The sequence below is a fragment of the Carcharodon carcharias genome, chromosome 5, assembly GCF_017639515.1.
Source record: "Carcharodon carcharias isolate sCarCar2 chromosome 5, sCarCar2.pri, whole genome shotgun sequence".
NCBI lineage: Eukaryota > Metazoa > Chordata > Chondrichthyes > Lamniformes > Lamnidae > Carcharodon > Carcharodon carcharias.
Genome location: NC_054471.1, coordinates 20617188 through 20640118, shown reverse-complemented (window position 1 = coordinate 20640118; position 22931 = coordinate 20617188). Strand labels below are relative to the sequence as shown.

At 42.7% G+C, this 22931-nt stretch overlaps 2 protein-coding genes across 2 annotated transcripts in view; one reads left to right on the top strand and one right to left on the bottom strand.

Annotated features, from left to right (window-relative positions):
* LOC121278233 (inactive tyrosine-protein kinase 7-like) overlaps positions 1 to 22931 on the top strand; it is a 355699-nt gene that overhangs the window by 101502 nt on the left and 231266 nt on the right. The window lies entirely within an intron of this gene.
* On the bottom strand, positions 18578 to 18829 carry LOC121278231 (28S ribosomal protein S21, mitochondrial-like). The gene has a single exon (XM_041188451.1). It carries the CDS (start codon positions 18827 to 18829, stop codon positions 18578 to 18580), a length of 252 nt encoding a protein of 83 aa, XP_041044385.1.

The window sequence follows — 22931 nt, the reverse complement described above, 5'->3', positions numbered from 1 at the left end:
GGTTTTGAAGGAGCCTTGGTGAGTTACAGCAGTGCATCTTGTAGATGGTACATACTGCTGTCACTGCGTCAGTGGTGGAGGAAGTGGATGTTGGAGGTGGTGGATGGGATGCCAATCAAGCAGGCTGCTTTGTCTGATATGTTGAGCTTGAGTAGTTGAAGCTGCACTCATCCAGGCAAGTGAAGAGTATTCCATCACACTCCGAACTTATGCCTTGTTGATAGTGTGCAGGCTTTGGGGATTTGGTAGGTGAGTTACTCTCCACAGAGTTCCCAGCTTCTGACCTGCTCTGGAAGCCACAGCATTTATGTGGCTGGGTCAGTTCAGTTTCTGGTCAAAGGTAACCTCAGGATGATGATAGTGGGGGATTCAGTGGTAATGCCATTGAATGTTTGAATGTCAAGGGGAGATGGTTGGATTCTCTCTTGTTGTAGATGGTCATTGCTTGGCACTTGTATGGTGCCAGTGTTATTTGCCATTTATCAACCCAAGCCTAACTGTTGTTCAGGTGTCAATACATATGGGCACTGACCGCTTCAGTACCTGAGGAGTTGTGAATGGTGCTGAACATTGAATCATCAGTGAACATCCTCACTTTTGACCTTATGATGGAGGGAAGGTCCCCGCTGAAGTAGCTGAAGATGTTTGGGCTGAAGACACTACCCTGAGGAACCCCTGTAGTGATGTCCTGGGAATGAGATGGCTGACCTCCAACAACCGCAGCCATCTTTCTATGAGCTAGGTATGATTCCAACCGGTGGAGAATTTTCCCCCCGGTAGATGCCAGTGTTGTAGCTGTATTCAAACAGCTTGGCTAGCGATATGGCAAGCTCTGGAGCATACATCTTCTGTACTATTGCCGGAAGACTGTTAGGACTTTGCAACATGTTGCCTTTGCAACATCCACTGCCTTCAGCTGTTTCTTGATATTATGTGGAGTGAATCGAGTTGGCTGAAGACTGACACATATGCTGCTGGGGACCTCAGGAGGAGGCTGAGGTGGATCATCCACTTCTGGCTCAAAATGGTTGCAAATCCATTAGCCTTGTCTTTTGCACTGATGTGCTGGGCTTCCCCACCATTGAGGATGGGGATATTTGTGGAGCTTTCTCCTCTAGATAGTTGTTTAATTGTCCACCACCATTCATGACTGGAGCTTAATCTGACCCATTGGTTGTGGGATTGCTTAGCTCTGTCTTTTGCATGCTGCTTCTCTCTGGCATGCAAGTAGTCCTGCGTTGTAGCTTCACCAGGTTGAAATCTCATTTTTAGGTATGCCTGGTGCTGTTCCTGGCATGTCCTCCTGCACTCTTCATTGAGAGCTAGAGTTGATCCCCTAGCTTGGTGGTAATGGTAGAATGGGGGATATTGTGGTTGAGTACAATGCTGCTGCTGATGGCCCACAGCACCTTCTTGATACCCAGCCTTGAATTTCTAGATCTTTTCAAAGTCTATCCAATTTAGCATGGTAGTAGTGCCACACAACACAATGGAGGGTATTCTCAATGTGAAGGCAGGTCTTTGTCTGCACAAGGACTGTGCGGTGGACACCCCCACTAATGCTGTTTTGGACAAATGCATCTGCAGCAGGTAGGTTGGTGAGGATGAGGTCAAGTATGATTTTTCCCTCTTGGTTCCCTCACTATGTGCTGTAGACTCAGTCTAGCACCTGTGTCCTTTAGAACTGGGTCAGTAGTGATGCTACTGAGCCACTTTCGTGATGGACAGTAAAGTCCCTCACCCAAAGCATATTCTGTGCCCTTGCTTCTTTTGGTAGGTGTTCAACATGGAGGAGTACTGATTCATCAGCTGAGCGGGGCAGTAGGTGGTAATTAGCAGTAGGTTTCCTTGCCCATGTTTGACCCGACACCATGAGATTTACTGGGTCCAGAGTCGATGTTGTGGGCTCCCAGGGCAACTCCCTCCCAACTGTTTACCACTGTGTCGCCACCTCTGGTGGGTCAGTCTGGCCGGTGGGACAATACATATCCAGGGATGATGATGGTGGTTTCTGGGACATTGTAAGGTATGATTCTGTGAGTATGAGTATGTCGGGTAGTTGCTTGACTACTCTGTGGCACAGCTCCCCCAGCTTTGGCACAGGGCCCCAGTTGTTAGTAAGGAGGACTTTGCAGGGTGTACAGGGCTGAGTTTGCCATTGTCGTTTCCAGTGCCTAGGTCGATGCTGGGTGATCCGTCTGGTTTCATTTTTTTCTGTAGGCTTTGTAGTGGTTTAATACAAATGAGCAGCTTGCTAGGCCTTTTCAAAGGGCATTTAAGAGTCAAGCACATTACTGTAGATCTTGAACTAACTTTGCTGACAAGTTGTTATCAGATGCCTTTCAGAAGTCCATGTACGCCATGTTAAAAGTATTATCCTCCAAATTTTATGTAAGCCAATTCTCAACGGAGTTTGAGAATGTGTGCAAATCTATACTAGCTGGACATTAATTGATCAGTGGTAATATTGAAGCTTCCTTTGAGTTGTGATAAATTGTGTAAGTGTCCTTTCATGATATTCACATTTTAGTCACTATTGGCATTTGAAGTTCTGGCCTCTATTTGTCTTAGCCATGTAGATTCGGTTCAGAAAATAAAAATAGTTAACATTTAAATATCAGCACTCTTGTGGGAGTAATGGCTCGTAGTTGGCTTGGCTTGTAGTTTTTACAGTCTGGCCATGGTCGAGTATTAGCAAGGAAATTTTAACTTGCCCCCAGCTGAAATTCTGGGCAATTGATTATTATACTGATTATTGGACAGAACTCATGAGTAATTTGACTATCATCTTAGCCTGAATATTGTGCAAAGCAAAATGAGAGAATTGCATTCAGATTTTTGGGAGCACTTTTTTCATGCAGAAGCAAAAGCTTCAATCTTTGGTTCTGCTTGAAGTAATTGCAGAAGATCTGTACTTAATTAAAAAGTTGGCTCGGATCCTAGACATGCAGTAAATGGCTTCATAACTAACTCAATGGTTTGTCAGTAGCATAGCAGGAATTACACCAATTTCTGCAAACTTTACATTTTTATATCTCAAATGCATTCAAATGATCATTCTTTTACAGGAGCTGCAAAACCTGGTTGTGGATCATTGATTTGATTTAAAATAACTTGTGCTATGTGCACATTCACTAATTCGCTAATTCGGAAGTATAGAACTGAATGTCAAAAATAACTCTGAATCCATGGCCATTGAGATGGAGCTCCCCACATCTAAATCCTTCAGCCGCTCCTTTTAAACAGAGATGTGTACTTCTAGCCTTGGTTTCCATTATTACAATGTTTTTTTCCCCAGATTAGCAGGTCAAGAGGTGCAATGGAGAGGAGAAAGGACGAAGAAGCACCTTAAGGATTAAAATTGGCTTTCTCTACGTTAGCGTCTTTAGCATACACTAAAACACTGGCAGGAGGATCAGAAATAGTTGATAAATACAGTATTCTAAAATAATTTTGTCTAAGTCTTTAATTGCAGTTTCGTTGGTACTCTTTCCCCTGGTCCACAACCACATCTGCTGAATGTGCTGTAATCTGTAAGCACTGCTCATTAACTGAGATAGCTGCAAGGCTTTAAGGAAGTACATCTGGAGCCCATTTTCAGAAGGAAATATTATGCACCAAATTGGTCCAAAATGTTTAGTGTGTGTTAATACCTAGCATGAGAGAACACTTCAGCATTAGTGGCAGTTACATTTTAATCAGTAACTGCGTCTGGAAAAGGAAGGGTAAATTTAAGGGGTGGTAATCACTTTATGAAGTCTGTAGTATTATCATCCTGCTCAGAAAGAGGAGGCGGTGTGGGAGGAGAATGCCTCGTATCCTGCACTATAACATAGATTGGGGGTGGTAAAGTTTTTTTTACTTTTAATGGGGATATACGTATCACTGGCAAGATCAGCATTTGTTGTCTATCCCAAATTGCCCTTGAGAGTGGTGAGCTGCTGCCTTCACATGCTACAGTCCATTTGCACTTTCAACACCATTGGGGAACTAAATATTGATAGTGTGCCAGATTGACTTGTTTGCCAGGGTCAAAGGGAGACATGCATAATAGAGAAGCTTACCGATGCTCTTTATTGCGTAGCTGCATTGTCAAATCTGACTGGATTGCATCAAACTCTACAGGTCTTGATTTCTACTGTCAAAACAGCCAAAACAGTTCATTTGAGACCCCAAAGATCACCTCACTAATATTCCACGTTTCCAATGACTTCCTCAAATCCTTCTCCCACTCTCGCCTCTGACAACAAATGCTGGGAATTCGAAGGTTTCTTTGTCATTAAGATAGACCATTTATTTAGCTGTCTATTCTGCTACTCCCTTCTGTTCTCCAACGCAACCTCATCTGTTACGCCCAGTACCCTAGTTCTGACCCATGCCTGTGTCTCTCTTTCCCTCCCCATCTCCCCCATGCTTTCTCACAAGATTAACTTGTCTGAGACCTAACTCTTGTTCCCGTAAACCTCAGTCTTATTAAGTACACAAGCATCCAGCTTAGGTTCCTGTCCCACATGTTAACTGGCATTGTAATTGGGTTGTCTCCTTGAGTGCTGTCTCATTCATTTTCAAAATCACTCACTCCTGCTCTCTCCAAAAACCCACTTTTGATTTTGCAAGCTGCCACCTAATCTTGAGCCTTTCTGAAACTACCAAAGCTGTTGACTTTCAGACCTGTGCCCAATTTCCTTGCTGTTCTATTTGAATTCCTTCAATCTCGGATAAACAGCAAGTGTCAGAAAAGTTGGCTGTACTTAAAGTTGATAAGCCATCTCTTTCTAGCAGCCCCTCAAAGCGAGGAAGATACTTGTGTGTGAGTCTTTTGACATAGGGGTGTTGTTGCACTGTAGCCACCACACAGTTCTGGCTGACCAGGAAACTCTCCTGTTCTTACTGCCTTCTCAAAGGCTTATCAGAAGGATTTACAGGTTGACAATCAACTTGCTTGGCCACACCACAAATGTGGCCATCAAGTTTGGGGTTGGGGGGTACTCAAACCTGGAGCTTGTGGCTTAGAAGTCAGGATGCTCCGCACTGTGCCACAAGACCTTCAAGGCCACCAGGAGTCGATGGAATATATCTGAGGATGCTGAAGGAAATAAGAGTGGAAATTACAAAGCAAGTGACCACAATCTTTCAATCCTTGTTGAATGTTTCCCTGGCTTCTCTCCTAACTCCGCATAAGCTTTTTGAGCTTATTTTGTCCATGAGATTCCCCTCCTGCTCCCTCAACCTTATTCCCATTAAACTGCTGACCACCCAACTCCTGCTTCTGGTCCTCATGTTAGGCAGTAACTTTTTTCCCCTTCAGGTTTACCTCTCCCCTTTAAATGTGTCATCTTTGCTCATTGTACTTGCAAACTACTCCCCATCTCCAACCTCCCTTTCCTCACCAAAGTCCTGAACATTTTGTCATCTATCAAGTCCATGCCCAGCCTTTTCAGAACTCCATGCTTGAATCAACTCCATTCAAGTTTCTGCCCCTGCTACAGTCCTGGAACAGCTCTTATAAATGTCATGTGTGTGACTGAGACAAACTTTTCCTCCTTGCCCTTTTCGACCTGTCTGCAACCTTTGACGCTGTTGACCATACCTTCCTCTAAAACCTCTACTGCCATCTAGCTAGGTGGGGCTGCTCTCACCTGGTTCCATTCTTATCTATCTAATCATAGACGAAGAACCACTTGCACCTGCACCATTACCTCAGGTGTCCTCTAAGGGTCTATTCTTGGTTCTCTCCTTTTTTTCATCTATGTGTTGGTCCTCGGTAACATGATCTAAAAGCACAGCATTTCACGTGTATGCTGATGACATTACCTCACCACGACTTTTCCATTAACTCCTCCACTGCTAAATGATCAGCCAGCTTATTTGACATCGAGTACTGGATGAGCAGAAATTTCCTCCTATTAAATATTGGGAAGACTGAAGCCGTTGTTCTTGGTCAGGGCTCTTACTGACTCCATCCCTCTCCCTGGCAAAAGACTGAAATTAAGCCAGTCTGTTTGCAACCTTGATCTCACATTTAATGCTGTGATGAGCTTCCAAAGTCATATTTGTGCTGCACTAAGCTCTCCTGTTTCCATCTCTATGACAACACCTGACTTTGTCCCTTCAATCTGATCTCAACATATCTGTTTCTGAAAGCCTCATTCATGCCTTCGATTCCTCTAGACTTGAGTACTGTGGTGTACTCCTGGCTGGTCTCCCAAAACTGTGTTGATCATGTCTTATCTAGCACCAAGTCCTGTTCACCTATTAATCCTGTGCTTGCTGGCCTACGTTGGCTCTTGGTCAAGCAACATCTTGGTTTTAAAATTTTCATCCTTATTTTCAAATCTTTCTGTGGCCTGGCACCTCCCTATCTCTTACCTTCTCCAGCCCCACAACCCTCTGATATCTGCGCACTCTAATTCTGGCTTCTTGATCATCCCCGATTTTATTTGCTTCACCGTTGGTGCCTGCGTGTTCAGATACTGGCCCTAAGCTCCTGAATACCCAACCATTACCTCTCTACATCTCTTCCCTCTTTTAGACAATCTAAAAAATCTAGCTCTTTGACCAAGTTTTTGACCATCTGACCTAATGTCATCTCGTGTTGCTGAGTATCATACTTTGCTTTATAATGCTGCTCATGCTAAAGCAGCTATATAAATGTAAATTGTTGTTGGATACGGGGTTGTTACCAGAGGACTGGATAATTCCAGGGTGAGGGACATCTCTGACTGGCTTGAAAGGATATTGGAGAGGGAGGGAGAGTTGTTGTGGTCCATGTCGGGACAAATAACATAGGTAAGACTAGGAAAGTGGACCTATTTGGGGATAATCAGGAACTAGGAACTGAATTGAAGAACAGGTCCTCAAGGGTTATAATCTCTGGATTACTACCCGAGCCACGTGCAAATTGGCATAGGAACACGAGAATAAGGGAAGTAAACACGTGGCTAAAGGAGTGGTGCGGGAAAGAGGGGGGCACTGGCATCAGTATTGGAACAGGAGGGATCTGTACCGTTGGGACGGTCTCCACCTGAACCGATCTAGGACCAATGTTCTAACGAAAAGGGTAAATAGGGTGGTCAACAGGACTTTAAGCTAGAAAGTTGGGGGGGAGGGAAGGGTAAAACACCAAGAGGTATGACTAATGGGAAACAAAGCAACAGGTTAGCGTGTGGGAGGGCGGTGGATTCAACTTAATGGAAATTTATGAAAAAACTGAAAAGAAAGGAGAGCCCAGGAGAGGCTATTAAAGTCCCCAGAACACAAAATAGGACAGAGTGTTTGGAAAGAGCTAGGAATCTAACTTCAAGCACATCAGATAAAGGGATGACAATGAGAAAGGGGATGGGAAATACAGGACTGAAGGTGTTGTATCTGAATGCACGTAGTATGCAAAATAAGGTAAATGAGCTTGTGGCGCAGATTGAAATTGGCAGGTATGTGGTCGGCATTACGGAGACATGGCTGCAAGGGGATCAGGACTGGGAGCTAAATATCTAAGGATATACATCCTATCGAAAAGATAGGCAGGTTGGCAGAGGGGGTGGGGTTGCTTTGTTAGTAAATGAAATTAAATCGATAACAAAAAATGACATAGGGTCAGATGATGTAGAATCTGTGTGGGTAGAGTTGAGGAACTGCAAAGGTTAAAAAAACCATAATGGGAGTTATATACAGGCCTCCGAACTGTAGTCAGGATGTGGGGCACAAGATACACCAGGAGATAGAAAAGGCATGTAAGAAAGGCAAGGTTACAGTGATCATGGGGGATTTCAATATGCAAGTAGACTGGGAAAATCAGGTTGGTAGTGGATCCCAAGAAAAGGAATTTGTGGAATGTCTACAAGATGGCTTTTTGGAGCAGCTTGTGGTGGAGCACACTAGGGAACAGGCAATTCTAGATTTAGTGATGTGTAATGAGGCAGATTTGATAAGGGAGCTTAAGGTGAAGGAACCCTTAGGAGGAAGTGACCATAATATGATAGAATTTACCCTGCAATTTGAGAGGAAAAAGCTGGAATCCAATGTAACGGTGTAACAGTTGAATAAAGGCAACTACAGAGGCATGAGGGAGGAGCTGGCCAGAATTGACTGGGAGATGAGCCTAGCAGGAAAGACATTGGAACAGCAATAGCAGGAGTTTCTGGGAGTAATTTGGGAGACACAGCAAAAATTCATCCCTATGAAGAAGAAGCATACTAAAGGGAGGACGAGGCAACCATGGCTGACAAGGGAAGTCAGGGACAGCATAAAAGCTAAAGAGAAAGCATACAATGCGGTGAAGAGCAGTGGGAAACCAGAGGATTGGGAAGCCTGCAAAGACCAACAGAGGACAACTAAAAAAGAAATAAGGAGGGAGAAGATTAAATATGAGGGTAAACTAGTCAGTAATATAAAAGAAGATTGCAAGAGTTTTTTTTTAGATATATAATGGGTAAGAGAGAGGCAAAAGTGGACATTGGGCCACTAGAAAATGATGCTGGAGAAGTAGTAGTGGGGAACAAAGAAATGGTGGAGGAACTGATTGGTACTTTGCATCAGTCTTCACAGTGGAAGACACGAGTAACATCCCCAAAGTTCAAGAGAGTCGAGGGACAGAGATGAGTATGGTGGCCATTACCAAGCAGAAGGTGCTAGGAAAACGGAAAGGTCTGAAGGTGGATAAATCACCTGAACCAGATGGATTACACTCCAGAGTTCTGAAGGAGATAGCTGAAGAGATAGTGGAGGCGTTAGTGGTGATCTTTCAGGAATCACTGTAATGTAAATCCCTGTTTATGAAGGGAGTGATGCAAAAGACGGGAAATTACAGGCCGATTAGCCTGACCTCGGTCGTTGGTAAGATTTTAGAGTCCATTATTAAGGATGAGATTTCAGAATACGTGGAAGTGCATGGTAAAAGTGGGCAAAGTCAGCATGGTTTCATCAAGGGGAGCTCATGCCTGACAACTCTGTTAGAATTCTTTGAGGAGGTAACGAGTAGGTTAGACAAAGGAGAGCCAATGGATGTTATCTACTTGGACTTCCAGAAGGCCTTTGACAAGGTGCCACACTGGAGGCTGCTCAGTTAGATAAGATAAGAGCCCATGATGTTAGAGGCAAGGTACTAGCATGGATAGAAGATTGGCTTTCTGGCAGGAGGCAGAGAGTGAGGATAAGGGTGTCCTTCTCAGGATGGCGGCTGGTGGCTAGTGGAGTTCCGCAGGGGTCAGTGTTGGGACCACAGTTTTTCACGTTATACATTAATGATCTAGATGAAGGAACTGAGGGCATCCTGGCTAACTTTGCAGATGATACAAAAATAGGTGGAGGGACAGGTAGTATTGAGGAGGTGGGGAGGCTGCATGAGGATTTGGACAGGTTAGGAGAATGGGCAAAGTGGCAGATGGAATACAACGTGGAGAAGTGTGAGTTCATGCACTTTGGTAGGAAGAATAGAGGCATAGCATATTTTCTCAATGGGGAGGGAATTCAGAAATCTGGAGTGCAATGGGACTTGGGAGTCCCAGTCCAGGATTCTCTTAAGGTTAACCTGCAGGTTGAGTTGGTAGTTAGGAAAGCAAATGCAATGTTGGCATTTATTTCGAGAGGACTAGAATATAAAAGCAAGGATGTGCTGCTGAGGCTTTATATGGCTCTGGTCAGACCAAATTTAGAATATTGTGAGCAATTTTGGGCCCCGTATCTCAGGAAGGATGTTACTGGTCCTGGAGAGGGTCCAGAGGAGGTTCACGAGAATGATCAAGAATGAAAGGCTTAACATATGAGGAATGATTGAGGACTCTGGGTCTATACTCGATGGAGTTTAGAAGGATGAGGGGGGATCCGATTGAAACTTACAGAATACTGAAAGGCCTGGATAAAGTGGACGTGGGGAAGATGTTTCCATTAGTAGGAGAGACTAGGACCCGAGGGCACAGCCTCAGAGTAAAGGGAAGACCTTTTAGAACAGAGATGAGGAGAAACTTCTTTAGCCAGAGAGTGGTGAATCTATGGAATTCATTGCCACAGAAGGTTGTGGAGGCCAGGTCATTGAGTGTATTTAAGACGGAGATAGATAGGTTCTTGATTGGTGAGGGGATCAAAGGTTACAGGCAGAAGGCGGGAGAATGGGGTTGAGAAACTTATCAGCCATGATTGAATGGCGGAGCAGACTCGATGGGCCGAATGGCCTAATTTCTGCTCCTATGTCTTATGGTCTTTTGTTACACTGTTCAAAAAAAAAATGCAAGGAAAAACGCAGCAACTACAAGCCCGTCAATTTAACCTCAGCGGTGGGAAAGCTTTTAGAAATAATAATTCAGGACAAAACTCAGTCATTATTTAAGGATGGATTACTTAAGAAACCAGCAAAAAGCCAATTGGATTTAACCAACTTCATTGAGACTTTTTGAGCTAACAGACAGGACTGATGGAGATAATGTTGCGAAGATCTAGGTTCATAATTCATATGTTTTAGAATAGTTTTAGGAATTGGATTTTTTTTTAAGGTAGATAATTTGAAACACTTAATTAAGAACTGAGTGAACAACCCTGGGTTAATTACAGTTGGAAAGTAACCTGTGTTTATCTTACAAGGTCAGAGTTGAAACTGAGAAAACTTAACCAATGGGTGACCCTTCTCTGGATCTCTTGATAGAGTTAGGGTGTCTGTAATTATCTTAGTAAAATAATTAAATTATTTATGTAGTTCTTAGATGAAAGAAGCTAAAAGCAGTTGGTAATAAGGGAGTTCCTGGGGGATGAGCAGTTCTGGGAAAGAGGATCGTAAACGCTATTAGAGATATTATTCATATGGATCACAGAGTCAAAGGGGTTGTTTTGAAGGTAAGCTCGTTGGTTTGCATTTCTGTTTGGAACACCCCAAAGCATGCCACGTTGCCACGGAGATGGACTGTGAGGGTTAGAAAGTTTCTTTGTTTAATTTATCTGGGTGTTTCTCACAAGGCATTTGCAGAGGGGAAAAGAAGCTGGAATATTTGCTTAGTTTGGAGTTAGAAGAAGAAATCTCCAGTGAAAGGCAGAAAGCAATTAGCTTGAAAAGAGCTGTAAAGATGTGGGAGCAAACTGGGGAAAAGCAGTCTGTCCAAAGTCCGGGCAAGAAGGCATTAAGGCTTAATCTTGAGCTGAGAAGTCTGCAGTCATGAAGTCTTAAAGAAAAGTTGCAGTTTGCTTAGCCGAATGCTAATGGAAAGATCCTCAGGAAATCTTGTACCTCAGAAGAGTAGCTGGAACACTGAGGAGAAATGGGAGTGAATTTGTGTACTGAGATTTAGTAATGTGAAAGGGAACTCTTGGGGGTGGGGGGGAGGGAGTAAAAAGGGAGTACTGACAAACCATGGTGGTGTTAGTAGTGCTTGCTTTGTTTAATTTTTTTTACATGCAGTAAATTTTTTTCTCACTTTATGTGAAATCTTGTGACGTCGTTTTTTCAGTTAAGTACTGAGTGATTGAATTTCTCTTGAACATTAATGGTCTCTGCAGGGATTGTAACAATAATTTGGTTCATATGGTGTTAATGGACTTTGATGAAGTGCCCCTCGCCAGCAAAGTTGGAACCTATGTACTAAATAGTGAATACAAAGTTTTCTGATTGATAGTAGGGGGAGGCGATGGTGTAGTCGTATTGTCACTGGACTAGTAATCCAGAAACGGTAATACTGTAGGGAGCCGAGTTCAAATCCCACCAGGGCAGATTCAATAAAAATCTGAAATTAAAAGTTTAATGATGACCATGAAACCGCAAGAATGACCCAAACCTCCCTGTCGCTTGCCATTTTAACACTCCACCCTGCTCTCTTGGCCACATGTCTGTCCTTGGCTTGCTGCATTGTTCCAGTGAAGCCCAACGCAAACTGGAGGAACAGCACCTCATCTTCCGACTAGGCACTTTACAGCCTTCCAGACTGAACATTGAATTCAACAACTTTAGATCTTGAACTCCCTCCTCCATCCCCACCCCTTTCTGTTTCTTCCCCCTTCCTTTTGTTTTTTCCAATAATTTATATAGATTTCTCTTTTCCCACCTGTTTCCATTATTTTTAAATATTTTATGCCCCGCTAGTTTTTCCACCCCAGCCCCACTAGAGCTGTACCTTGAGTGCCCTACCATCCATTCTTAATTAGCACATTCGTTTAGATAATATCACCAACTTCAACACCTCTGTGTTCTTTTGTCTGTGACATCTTTTGATTATCTGCTCCTATCACTGCTTGCTTGTCCCTACCTCCTCCCCCACCCCCCCCCCCCCCCCCCCCCCCCCACCCACCTTAAACCAGCTTATATTTCACCCCTCTCCTTAGATTCACTCAGTTCTGTTGAAGGGTCATGAGGACTCGAAACTTCAACTCTTCTCCGCCAATGCTGCCAGACCTGCTGAGTTTTTCCAGGTAATTTTTGTTTTTGTTTTGGATTTCCAGCATCCGCAGTTTTTTGTTTTTAATCTGTCATCCTTACCTGGCTTGGCCTACATGTGACTCCAGACCCACAGCAATGTGGTTGACTCTTAAGTGCTCTCTGAACAAGGGCAATTACGGATCGGCAATAAATGCTGACCTAGCCAGTGACGCCCACAAAAAAAAATGTTGGTTGCTTGTTTTCAGACTGGAGGAAGGTATACAGTGGGGTTCCCTGGGGCAGGGACTACAACCACGGCTTTTCTTGAAATACATTTAATGACCTAGACTTGGGTGTGCAAGGCTTCAAAATTTTCAGCTGACACCAAACTTGGAAGGATTGTGAACTATGAGGAGGACAGAGATGTATTTCTGGATAGATAAACTGGTGGAATAGCCAAATTAATGTATTTTGATTGGAAGGGTGAGATGTGAAATAAAGGGTGTAATTCGAAAGGAGTTGCAGAAACTGAGAGCTGGAGGTATATCTTCACAAATTGTTGAGAGTGACAGGTCAGTTTGAGAAAGTGGCTAAAAAGGCATAAGGAATTCTGAAGGATTCATAGAGACATAGAGTACAGAAGTAAGAAACATGTGATGATCTTTTAAGAATCAGTGGTTCAGCCTGAACTCAAGTATTGTATTCAATTTTGGGTGCTGCACTTAGGATGTGAAGGCATTGGAAAAGATTTACAAGAATAGTTCCAAAAAAGCTATGAGACCTCAGTTATGTGGATAGATTGGAGAAGCTGGGGTTGCTCATATTAAAGAAGGGGAGGCTCAGAGGAGATATAATGAAGGTGTTCAAAATCTTGGGTGGTTTAGACAGAATAGATAGAGAGAAACTGCTGGCAGAAAGGTGGTTAACCATAGGGTACAGATTTAAAATGATTGGCAAAAGAGCCAATGGCAGAATAAGGAAAAGCTTTGTTACATGCAAGTGGTTGCAATCTGGAATGCACTATCTGAAAGGTGGTGTGGAAGCAGATTTAATTGTGGCTTTCAATAGAGAAATGGATAAGCACCTGACGAGAACAAACTTGCAGTTTACAGGGAAGGAGAAAGGGAGTGGGATTACCTAAATTGCTCAGAGTTAGCACTGGTTTGAGGGGCTGAAAAGCAGTTTTCCTTGCTGTAATAATTTTGATATTCTACTCTTTCCATTCCCCCTCAAAGCACCAAAATGGCCCTAAACAGAGCTACAAATATTATTTTCTGTGACTGTGACAATGGTGTATTATCCCCCTCAACTTTTCTGCTAACTTCATTGCAGTTAACCACACTACGCTCCAGCAATAACTCTTTAGTTTCCCACTTTTGAGGGGGCTGCCTTTGTTTGACTCCATTTGCACCAATCTAAATGTAGTTACAGCCTCTCCAGCAATGACTTCTCTTAACCTTCCTGTTACCTGGGAATCTCTCGAGGGTTCATCCTTGCACCGCTGCCACCCCGCAGCCCCCACATCTTCCATGTCTGCATGGCTTTCCCTGGCAATATGTACTTCCACAATTACACATACCAAGCTCAACTGCTTCTGCTGTCAAACTGCTTATCCAGCATCTAGCCTTGGATGAGCCAGTTTCCTCCAGCTAAATATTGGGATCAAAACAAACATTTTTTGGTTCTTGACTCAGTTTGAACTGAGCTTCCGACCCATATCCTTTACATTGCAAAGATGCTTAACTATAGCCTTGGTAATATTGCTCGTCTTTGCCCTGACCTCAACCCATTTTCCTTTGACATCCTTTTCTAGACTTGATTTACTCCAATGTTCCTTTTCCCAGTCTTACACCCTCTTAAATTCTGTAATCACCTATGACTGTATCCATTCCCTCACCAATCCTCCTTTACTCTTCACTGACCAACATTGACATCCTAACCTCAATGCCTCTGTGTACGTAAGGCTTTTTTAAAGTAAGGTTTTCCTTTGAAATGTTTCAAACGGGCTGCGCTAATTGAAAAGCTAAGATCAACGCAGGTTAAGGAGTGATCAAAAATCTCATTGAACTCATTCACCATTTAGTGGTAGCTATTTGAAATCCCCTTTTTGTTGGACAAGTTTTTCCTTTCCCAAAGACACACTCGAATATTTTTCCAATATCAATAATATTGCAAGATACCATAGGTCTTCTAAGTATTGTGTTCAGAGAATCAGCTAAACCTGCTTGCATGGATCTCAAAACAGCACCCCAGAAAACTTCTCTTCAAATCTTGTACAGTTATATCCCAACTTCTTGCTGACTTTTGTTTGCTGTGCTTGCTTTCCAGATGAGATGAAGTTTTCCAGCATTCTTTAGTCCTCTGTCACACTGATTGCCCAATGATTGCCCAATTCAGCTGATTAGCTTGTAGAGCGAGCAGTGGCAAACATTTTTTTAAAATAGTTAAAGAATTACATTTTAATTTGGATAGGGAATAATGGTTGAAGAATAATTTATATCTAAACCAAAGTAAGTACCTAATGATCATCCCTTTATTGGCTATAACCAAAGCATATACTGTCTCCAAAAAAAAAACAAAAATAAAACTCCCTGGAAAAACTCATACGGAAGAGTCATACGGACTCGAAACGTTAACTGTGTTCCTCTCCACAGATGCTTTCAGACCTGCTGAGTTTTTCCAGGTATTTTTATTTTTGTTTTTGTTTTGGATTTCCAGCATCCATAGCTTTTTGCTGTTATAAATGGGGCGAGAATTCAGAAATCTGGAGTGCAAAGGGACTTGGGAGTCCTAGTCCAGGATTATCTTAAGGTTAACTTGCAGGTTGAGTTGGTAGTTAGGAAGGCAAATGCAATGTTGGCATTTATTTCGAGAGGACTAGAATATAAAAGCAGGGATGTGCTGCTGAGGCTTTATAAGGTTCTGGTCAGACCACATTTAGAATATTGTGAGCAATTTTGGGCCCCTCTCAGGAAGGATGTGCTGGCCCTGGAGAGGGTCCAGAGGAGGTTCATGAGAATGATATCAGGAATGAAAGGCTTAACGTATGAGGAACGTTTGAGGACTCTGGGTCTCTACTTGATGGAGTTTAGAAGGATGAGGGGGGATTTGATTGAAACTTACAGAACACTGAAAGGTCTGGATAGAGTGGAGGTGGGGAAGATGTTTACATTAGTAGGAGACACTAGGACCTGAGGGTACAGCCTCAGAGTAAAGGGAAGACCTTTCAGAACAGAGATGAGGAGAAACTTCTTTAGCCAGAGAGTGGTGAATCTATGGAATTCATTGCCACTGAAGGCTGTGGAGGCCAGGTCATTGAATGTATTTAAGACGAGATAGATATGTTCTTGATTGGTAAGGGGATCAAAGGTTATGGGGAGAAGGTGGGAGAATGGGGTTGAGAAAGTTATCAGCCATGATTGAATGGCGGAGCAGACTCGATGGGCCGAATGGCCTAATTTCTGCTCCTATGTCTTATGGTCTTATAAAAAATAAGAATGAAAAAATTAAAAAATGAAGATGAATATTGAAAAAAGGATTAAAAAATGGGGGTGATAATGGAAAAGAGAGTTCATGGTCTGAAGTTGTTGAACTCAGTGTTAACTCCAGAAGGTTGTAAAGTGCCTAATCAGAAGATAAGGTGCTGTACCTCATCATTATCCCCACCTTTTATCCCATTTTCAATCTTTTTTTCTCACCACAGTCCCCTCCCCCCACCCAACCCCCCAAGGGCCGTCTGTCACTTGTTCATGTTGTTCTTTCCAGAGTACTTACCCTTGTCCTGCTATTATCACATTCTGCTTTCTGACCTTAATGCCACCTTCAGCACCTCCTTTAGCCAGTACTTACTACCATTAACACCCCTTTGTTCTTTTGTTCATGGCATCTTTGTCAATCTCTCCTTCGCCTCCACCCATCACTGGCCTTCTATCCAGCATCACTGCTCCACCCCCCCCCCCCCCTTCCCCACCCCTTAAACAGTATAAATTCCATCACATTTTACTTCTCTTTAGCTCTGAAAAAGTGTCATATGGACTCGAAACGTTAACTGTTTAGTTTCTCTCCACAGATGCTGTTAGACCTGCTGAGTTTTTCCAGCATTTTCTATTTCAGTTTCAGATTTCCAGCATTTGCAGTATTTTGCTTTTATCTTGAGCAGTAGTTTGAGTTCAGTTAGAAGCAGTTGCCAGCAGAAGCAGGTTCCAAACTAAAGAAAGTCCACAAAATCCAGAGGAGTGGAACAGGGGAAAGTCCCAAGAAGATCTTATGGTCAAAGGAAGGACAAGAACCTGGAAAAGGTCTAGTTCCCTTTATGTAGCATATGAAATCCCTAAGGCAGTACATGTAGGAATACAGTAAACCCAAACATCGATAAACAGGCATTTTACCTGGCCAAGACTTCATAAGGACATGGTGCAATTTTGTAAAATGTGTCATACATGTCAGGTAGTAGGTAAACCTCAACATGTAATCAAACCAACACCTTTAATACCCTTCCAAGTTCTAAAGAACCTTTCAGTTGGGTATTAGTAGATTGTGTAGGACCATTACCCAAAAAGAAAGTAGGACATTAGTATATCCTTACAATCATGGATATGACAACCCAATTTCCAGAAGCTATTCATTTAAAGACAGTTACAACTAAGATATTAGTGGAAAAGTTAACTCAGTTTTTCACTCGTTATGGCCTACCAATTGAAATATAATCTGACCAAAGCTCTAACTTCACGTCTAAAATTTTCCAGGACATTATCAGCAATTTGGGTATCAAACAACGAAAGTCTACCGCCTATCACCCACAGATGCAGGGAGCTATAGAGGAATGCCATCAGACTCTCAAAACCATGATTAAGACCTATTGCCATGAAAATCCAAAGGATAGGGGCAAAGGATTAGATTTCTGATTATTTGCTACCAGAGACTCTCTGAATGAATCCACTGGATTTAGTCCATTCGAATTGATCTATGGTCATGAAATAAGATATCCATTAAAAGTGATTAAGGAAAAGCTCCTAAAGGAGGAAGACAAATCCTCCATGTTGAATTGCATGTCCATGTTCCTAGAAAGACTCACAGGAGCATGTAAAGTAGCACAAGAGAACTTTAAAAATTTCCCAAGCCAAAATGAAAGAATGGGCAGACAAACATGCTACAACTAGAACGTTCCAAGCAGGAGACGAAGTATTGGTATTGTTGCTTTTGCAGGGAGAACCCTCGAAAGTGAAATTCAGTGGCCCCTGTAAAGATAGTTAGGAGAGTTAGTAAAGTGACTTATCTGATAGATACTCCTGAATGTCGGAAGAAGAAACGATTATGCCACATAAACATGTTGAAGAATAGTGCAGAGAAGATAAGACAGAGCAAGTGTGCCAGGTGGTAGGAGTGGTGGAGGATGACAGAGACAGTAAGGGCAAGGTAAAAGGAGAAGTAGACAATGCACAAAATGAACCTTCTACAATCCGATTAGCCAGTACGACAATGCTGGGATAGTTAGACACTGTCCTCATATTTAGGGGAAGGATAGAGATGACGGTGGGGTACGTTTCCAAGAAACTAAATCAATATCAGAGGAAGAATTCTACAGTAGAAAAAGAAACTCTAGCATTGTTGTTGTCTCTTCAATACTTTGAAGCTTATGTCCAACATGATAGCCAAGCAACATTAACATAATCTGCTGGCGTGGATTGAAAAGTTTAAAACTCGAAATGTAAGACTGTTTAGATGGAGTCTATTGTTTCAGCCATTCAATGTAAAGATTGTTCACATCACCGGCTAAGATAACATGATTGTGGATATGTTGTCGCGGGTGTAAAATACTGAAATAAGTTAAAGGGGTAAGAAATGCCGAAGTTTGTATAAGGGCGAGGAAGGTTAAATGGAAGTAAGTCTCATGTTTTGTTGTCCATGTGTCACATACCTTGTGATGAACCGCATTTTTGAAATGGCGTTTCATCTCTTTTAAAGGTGGAGGCATGTAAGGAGCATATTCCTTACATGCCTCCACCTTTATTTTTTCACTTTTTTTTATGTGAACAGTTTGGTTTTTTTTTTATGCAGAGGGTCAAGCCTCCTGACTAAAAGCCAGGCTGGCTCTGCTACAGCTTGAGTCCGAAGTGCCTAATTAACGGCAAAACAACACATTCCCGAAACCAGTGTTCACTTGTTCTGCCCCTTTCGCACACCATCAAAACCACAAGGTCCGGCCGAACGCTGTTTCTCACTTGGGGATCCCACCTAGCAGCCCAACTAGGGATCCTGGCGGTTTTTCCTCACCAGAAAGGCCAACTTTCTGGCCATCTCATTATTGTAGATGCGCCGGCAGTTCTCGTAATGCTTGTAGATGCCTTTCCTGCAGGGCTTCTCGTAGTAACCCTTGCTCTTTGCCTCTTCGATGATCCTGTCTGTGGTGAGAATCCGGGTCAGGGCTTGAAAAACCATTTCCACGTTGCCACCCTGAACCATCACTGTTCGCGATACGAAGCAAGTGTGAGCCGCCATCGCTGGCGGAAGTGGCAGTTGTGTCGGACTGTTGTAAAGAGCATGTCATATTTTCTGTTGGATTGTGGATTAAAATTACAATGGCTGCAGGTTGAAGGACACGTCCCCTGGAACAGGCTGAGAGATATATCCAATGTTGCAGTCTTGGAACAGTGTGCCTTGAAAGACAGGATGGTGCTGGAAAGGAGTCCTGGACCAAGGGAACTGCCTGACAACATTTTTTTGGCTCCTGACCAGGTGACCAAGAACAGGGCAGCAGAGAAAGCTCCTGGCCTGCGAAGAGAAAACATCTAAAATCTCTCTTCCTCATATCTCTGTAACCTGCTCTCTTTCTGAGGAAACCCTGTAAAAAGGAAAAATGGAAAACCACTGTTAGAGACATTGAAAAGCAAGTTCTCAACAGTGAACTAAATACTGAAAGTGCTGGAAGACCACCACCTGTCATCAACAAGAACTGAAAGGAATTTGGAAGACATCGATCAAAATCAACATCGACCCAATAAATCCTGTACTCTAGATTGGTGCTACTGAACTGTTTTATACCACCCTTAAAATCTGTGTGTAAGGTTAGCAGTTCACATTTCCTCCATTTGCCACTAGTTAAAGACAATTTGTTTAATAAACAGTTATTTACTTATTAAGTTCACAACTCTGGTGCTCGTATTCTGTTAACCTAAATTAAACAGTTAGGTAGAATTGGGGCAATCTGGTGGTTTGGTGAAACTTCACATTTGTTGCAGCTCGGTTAACAATGGGGCTTGATGTTACAGTGCACTATCCCCAGTGAGCCGTGACAAAGGCAAATGGTATGTTGGCCTTCATTGCAAGAGGACTCAGTACTCACTGTCAACCTGAAGGGAGAAAGGTCGCAGTCAGAATTGCTAACAGCTGCCCACAGGAAACAGGACAATCTAAAATCTCCAAGCCCAAGAGCCGGCTATACAGGTAAATGGGGGGAAAAACTAAATAAACCTTCAAAACCGCCTGATAGCAGCACAATGACCACAAAACAAAAAAGCATAACCTCTTCCTTTCAGAGAGAAAGTGAAGAAAGTAAAGAACATTCAAGTACTGTCACATTGCGTCACGATGGAGGGGAGAGCTCGCCTCAGAGTCAAAACTGAGCACAGTGTACATCTGAAACAGCTTGATATGGTGGCAGGTCGGTATCCCTGTGCGGATATGTGGACAGAGGGATATGTGAATGAGGTTTTAAAAAAAAGAGAGATCCTTGGTTAGGCTCTAAGAATGAAAAACTTGGGTGTGAAGTGTGCAAAATCAGTAGCGCCACACTTTTCATGCCCAAGGGATTGAGTTTTTCGAATGAATGGTGTTAGTACCACGTAACATGCAATGGATCCAGCTGGAGTGCACGTTCAGAATCTCTCAAAAAAGATTGTAGAACACAAACAGTCGAAAGCTCACATCACTACACAAGTACACTGAAAAAGCAGAGGAAGACACTCTTGAAAAGATTTGTGACAATCTCAACACCTCTCATCTAAAGGCGACTTTCTGCAGTTTTCTGCTCTGCATACTACCTGGCTCAAAACAACAGACCTTACTCTGACCACTTAGGCTTCCTGGAACTTCAAAGTGCAAATGGTGTTGACATGGGAATTGGCTTGCACTCCTGCAACAGTGCTGCAGAACTTAGTGACCACAGCTACCCAGATGAGGAAGAAGATTTGTCAGCATTTCAAAGTAATTAAGAGTAGAATTTCGATTCTTGTTGATGAATCTACAAGCCTAAGTAACAAAAGTGCTCCAGTAATTTACTTGGTGTGAAAGAGATAAGAAAGATGATCTGCACTTCATGTTTTTAGATTTGATTGAACTTCCAGATCAAAAAGCTGATACAATAGTTAAGTATCTTTTTGAATGTCTCGCAAAACATGGCTTTGATGACTCCTACCCGAAGCAACATCTGTAGCGTTTGTTAGTGATGGAAGAAGTATTATGCTGGGCACCAAATCAGGTGTAGCTCACAGACTTATGGAGCATACCCAGATATTATTCTTTGACATTGCCTGAATCATAGATTAGAACTTGCAATGGGCGGTCCGGCGATAGAAGCTGGTAGAGTGAACCATTTCCAGTCCTTTATGAACAAATTACACTCCGTGCATAACAGATCACCTCTCAATGAGAGGCAATGGGCAGAATGCATTGCTGAATTAGAGCAGAAAATTTCCAAAATAGGCTGCATTTTAAGCACCAAATGGGTAGCAAGTTCATTTTGAACAGTGTCGGTTGTGTGGTGCAACTATGAAGTATTTGAGTGCTCGTTTTGAACTGGCAATGAAAGATGAAACAAGGCCTGGTCCTGAGAGGAAATCCTATGAGGGTCTGTTAAAGAGAATTTCCTTGAAACAGTTTTTCTTAGACTTAGCCCAGATGTACGACACGTTACATGAATTCAGCATGCTATGCGTGTTTGCAGAAATGCACCAGAACGATTGTGCGTGCAGACAAACTGATCCTTTGCCTCATACACCTTTTGCTTTCTGTGTGGACTGAAAAGAGCGACCTGGCACACACACACTCGAGGCCAAAGCTGCAGGGAAGTTTTGGAATGGTTTCGTTAGGGAGCCACAGTAAGATTATCAGCATCAACTGTCAGCAGTTTCCTACCAGTCTTGTTAATAATTTAGAAAATCAAATGTTCACAGTCATGTCATTGAAAGGCTGTCGTTCACCTCTACAGCCCAATCCATTTATGCATTTCTGATCAACTAACCGTGTGTTCTTGACAAAGACTATTGGTCAGCTGAAATGCCACCAGCTTATGGAGAATCGACAATAGCTTCTCTCTGCAAGCATTTTAAATTGTCATCTATTTCAGTAATCAGTGCATTCTGATTATGCAGAGGAAGCTGGACAATGCATTCCCTAGGATTTACGACCATTACTACACTGCACACAAGTAATTCCAAGCAGCACTGCAGAATATAAGTGCAGGTTCAGTCAAATGAACTCAATTATAACACCAACGTGTTCAAGAATTCTCATAAGCTGGGTATCAGCACTCATGTTTGTCCAACTACACAGACCAAAACCCCACCCCTCCTGACACATTGGGATCCAACACCTTATCTCACAACCTGGCTGTGATGTTACCAATCGACAGAGGACTGTAGGACAAGACCAACTTCTCCCTCTAGCACAAGTATGGAACCGGACCTGTTGTGGAAATTGTGAAGAGTTGGTTGCAAATTTAAGAATTGTCATGGTATCAAGGTTTTGGAAGTTTGTGGTGATAAAGCCTACACATACTATGATGCACTGAAAAATCCACTGAGTTTGCTATGTTTCAGATGAAATCCTTTTGCCTGAAAAAATTTACAATGTGGACGAAATGAGTCTGTTCTGGTGATATGCTCTTAGGAAAACGCTAGCAACGGCTGAGGAATGTGCACCAACAGGTGCTAAGGATAGGTTGACAGTCCTTGGTTGTGCCAATGCAGTTGGCACAAACATAAATTGGCTGTAATTGGGAAGAGTAAATGCCTCAGTAGCTTCAAGAGTATTCGGACATTATCTATTCACTATTATGCCAATAAGAGAGCCTGGGTAACAAAGGACATGTTTTCTGATGCGTTTCACAACCACTTCGTACCAGAGGCATGGGCATATTTGTTGGATAGCTGGACTTGAAGAGAACTGTAGAATCATGTTGCTCTTGGATAATTGTTGAGCGCACTCCCTGCCAAACTCTTGGTGAAGAACAATGTTTTTGCTGTTTACTCCATACCCCACCCCCCTAGCCAGGAAGAACTATTCAGGAATGCCTCCCAGCAGAGTACATCGATACTCTGAACCCTTTCCTACAAACAGAATTGGAGATGGTGCCACACATTGCACTTATTATAGGTACTCTGCATTTATTATTCAGTGATATATCTTGCTTTACTAGCCATTTTATTGACTTTAGATTATAGCTAGCCTAGACTTAGGCTATTGTAAGTGGGCCTAGTCCTATCAGCCATATCCAAAAAGCAAAATTATCTGCAACCAGAAACGCGATTGGCCCCGAGGAGTTTGGATAATGGATACTTCATCTGTGAAATGTTGCATAATGAATTCCATGTACTCAACAGGC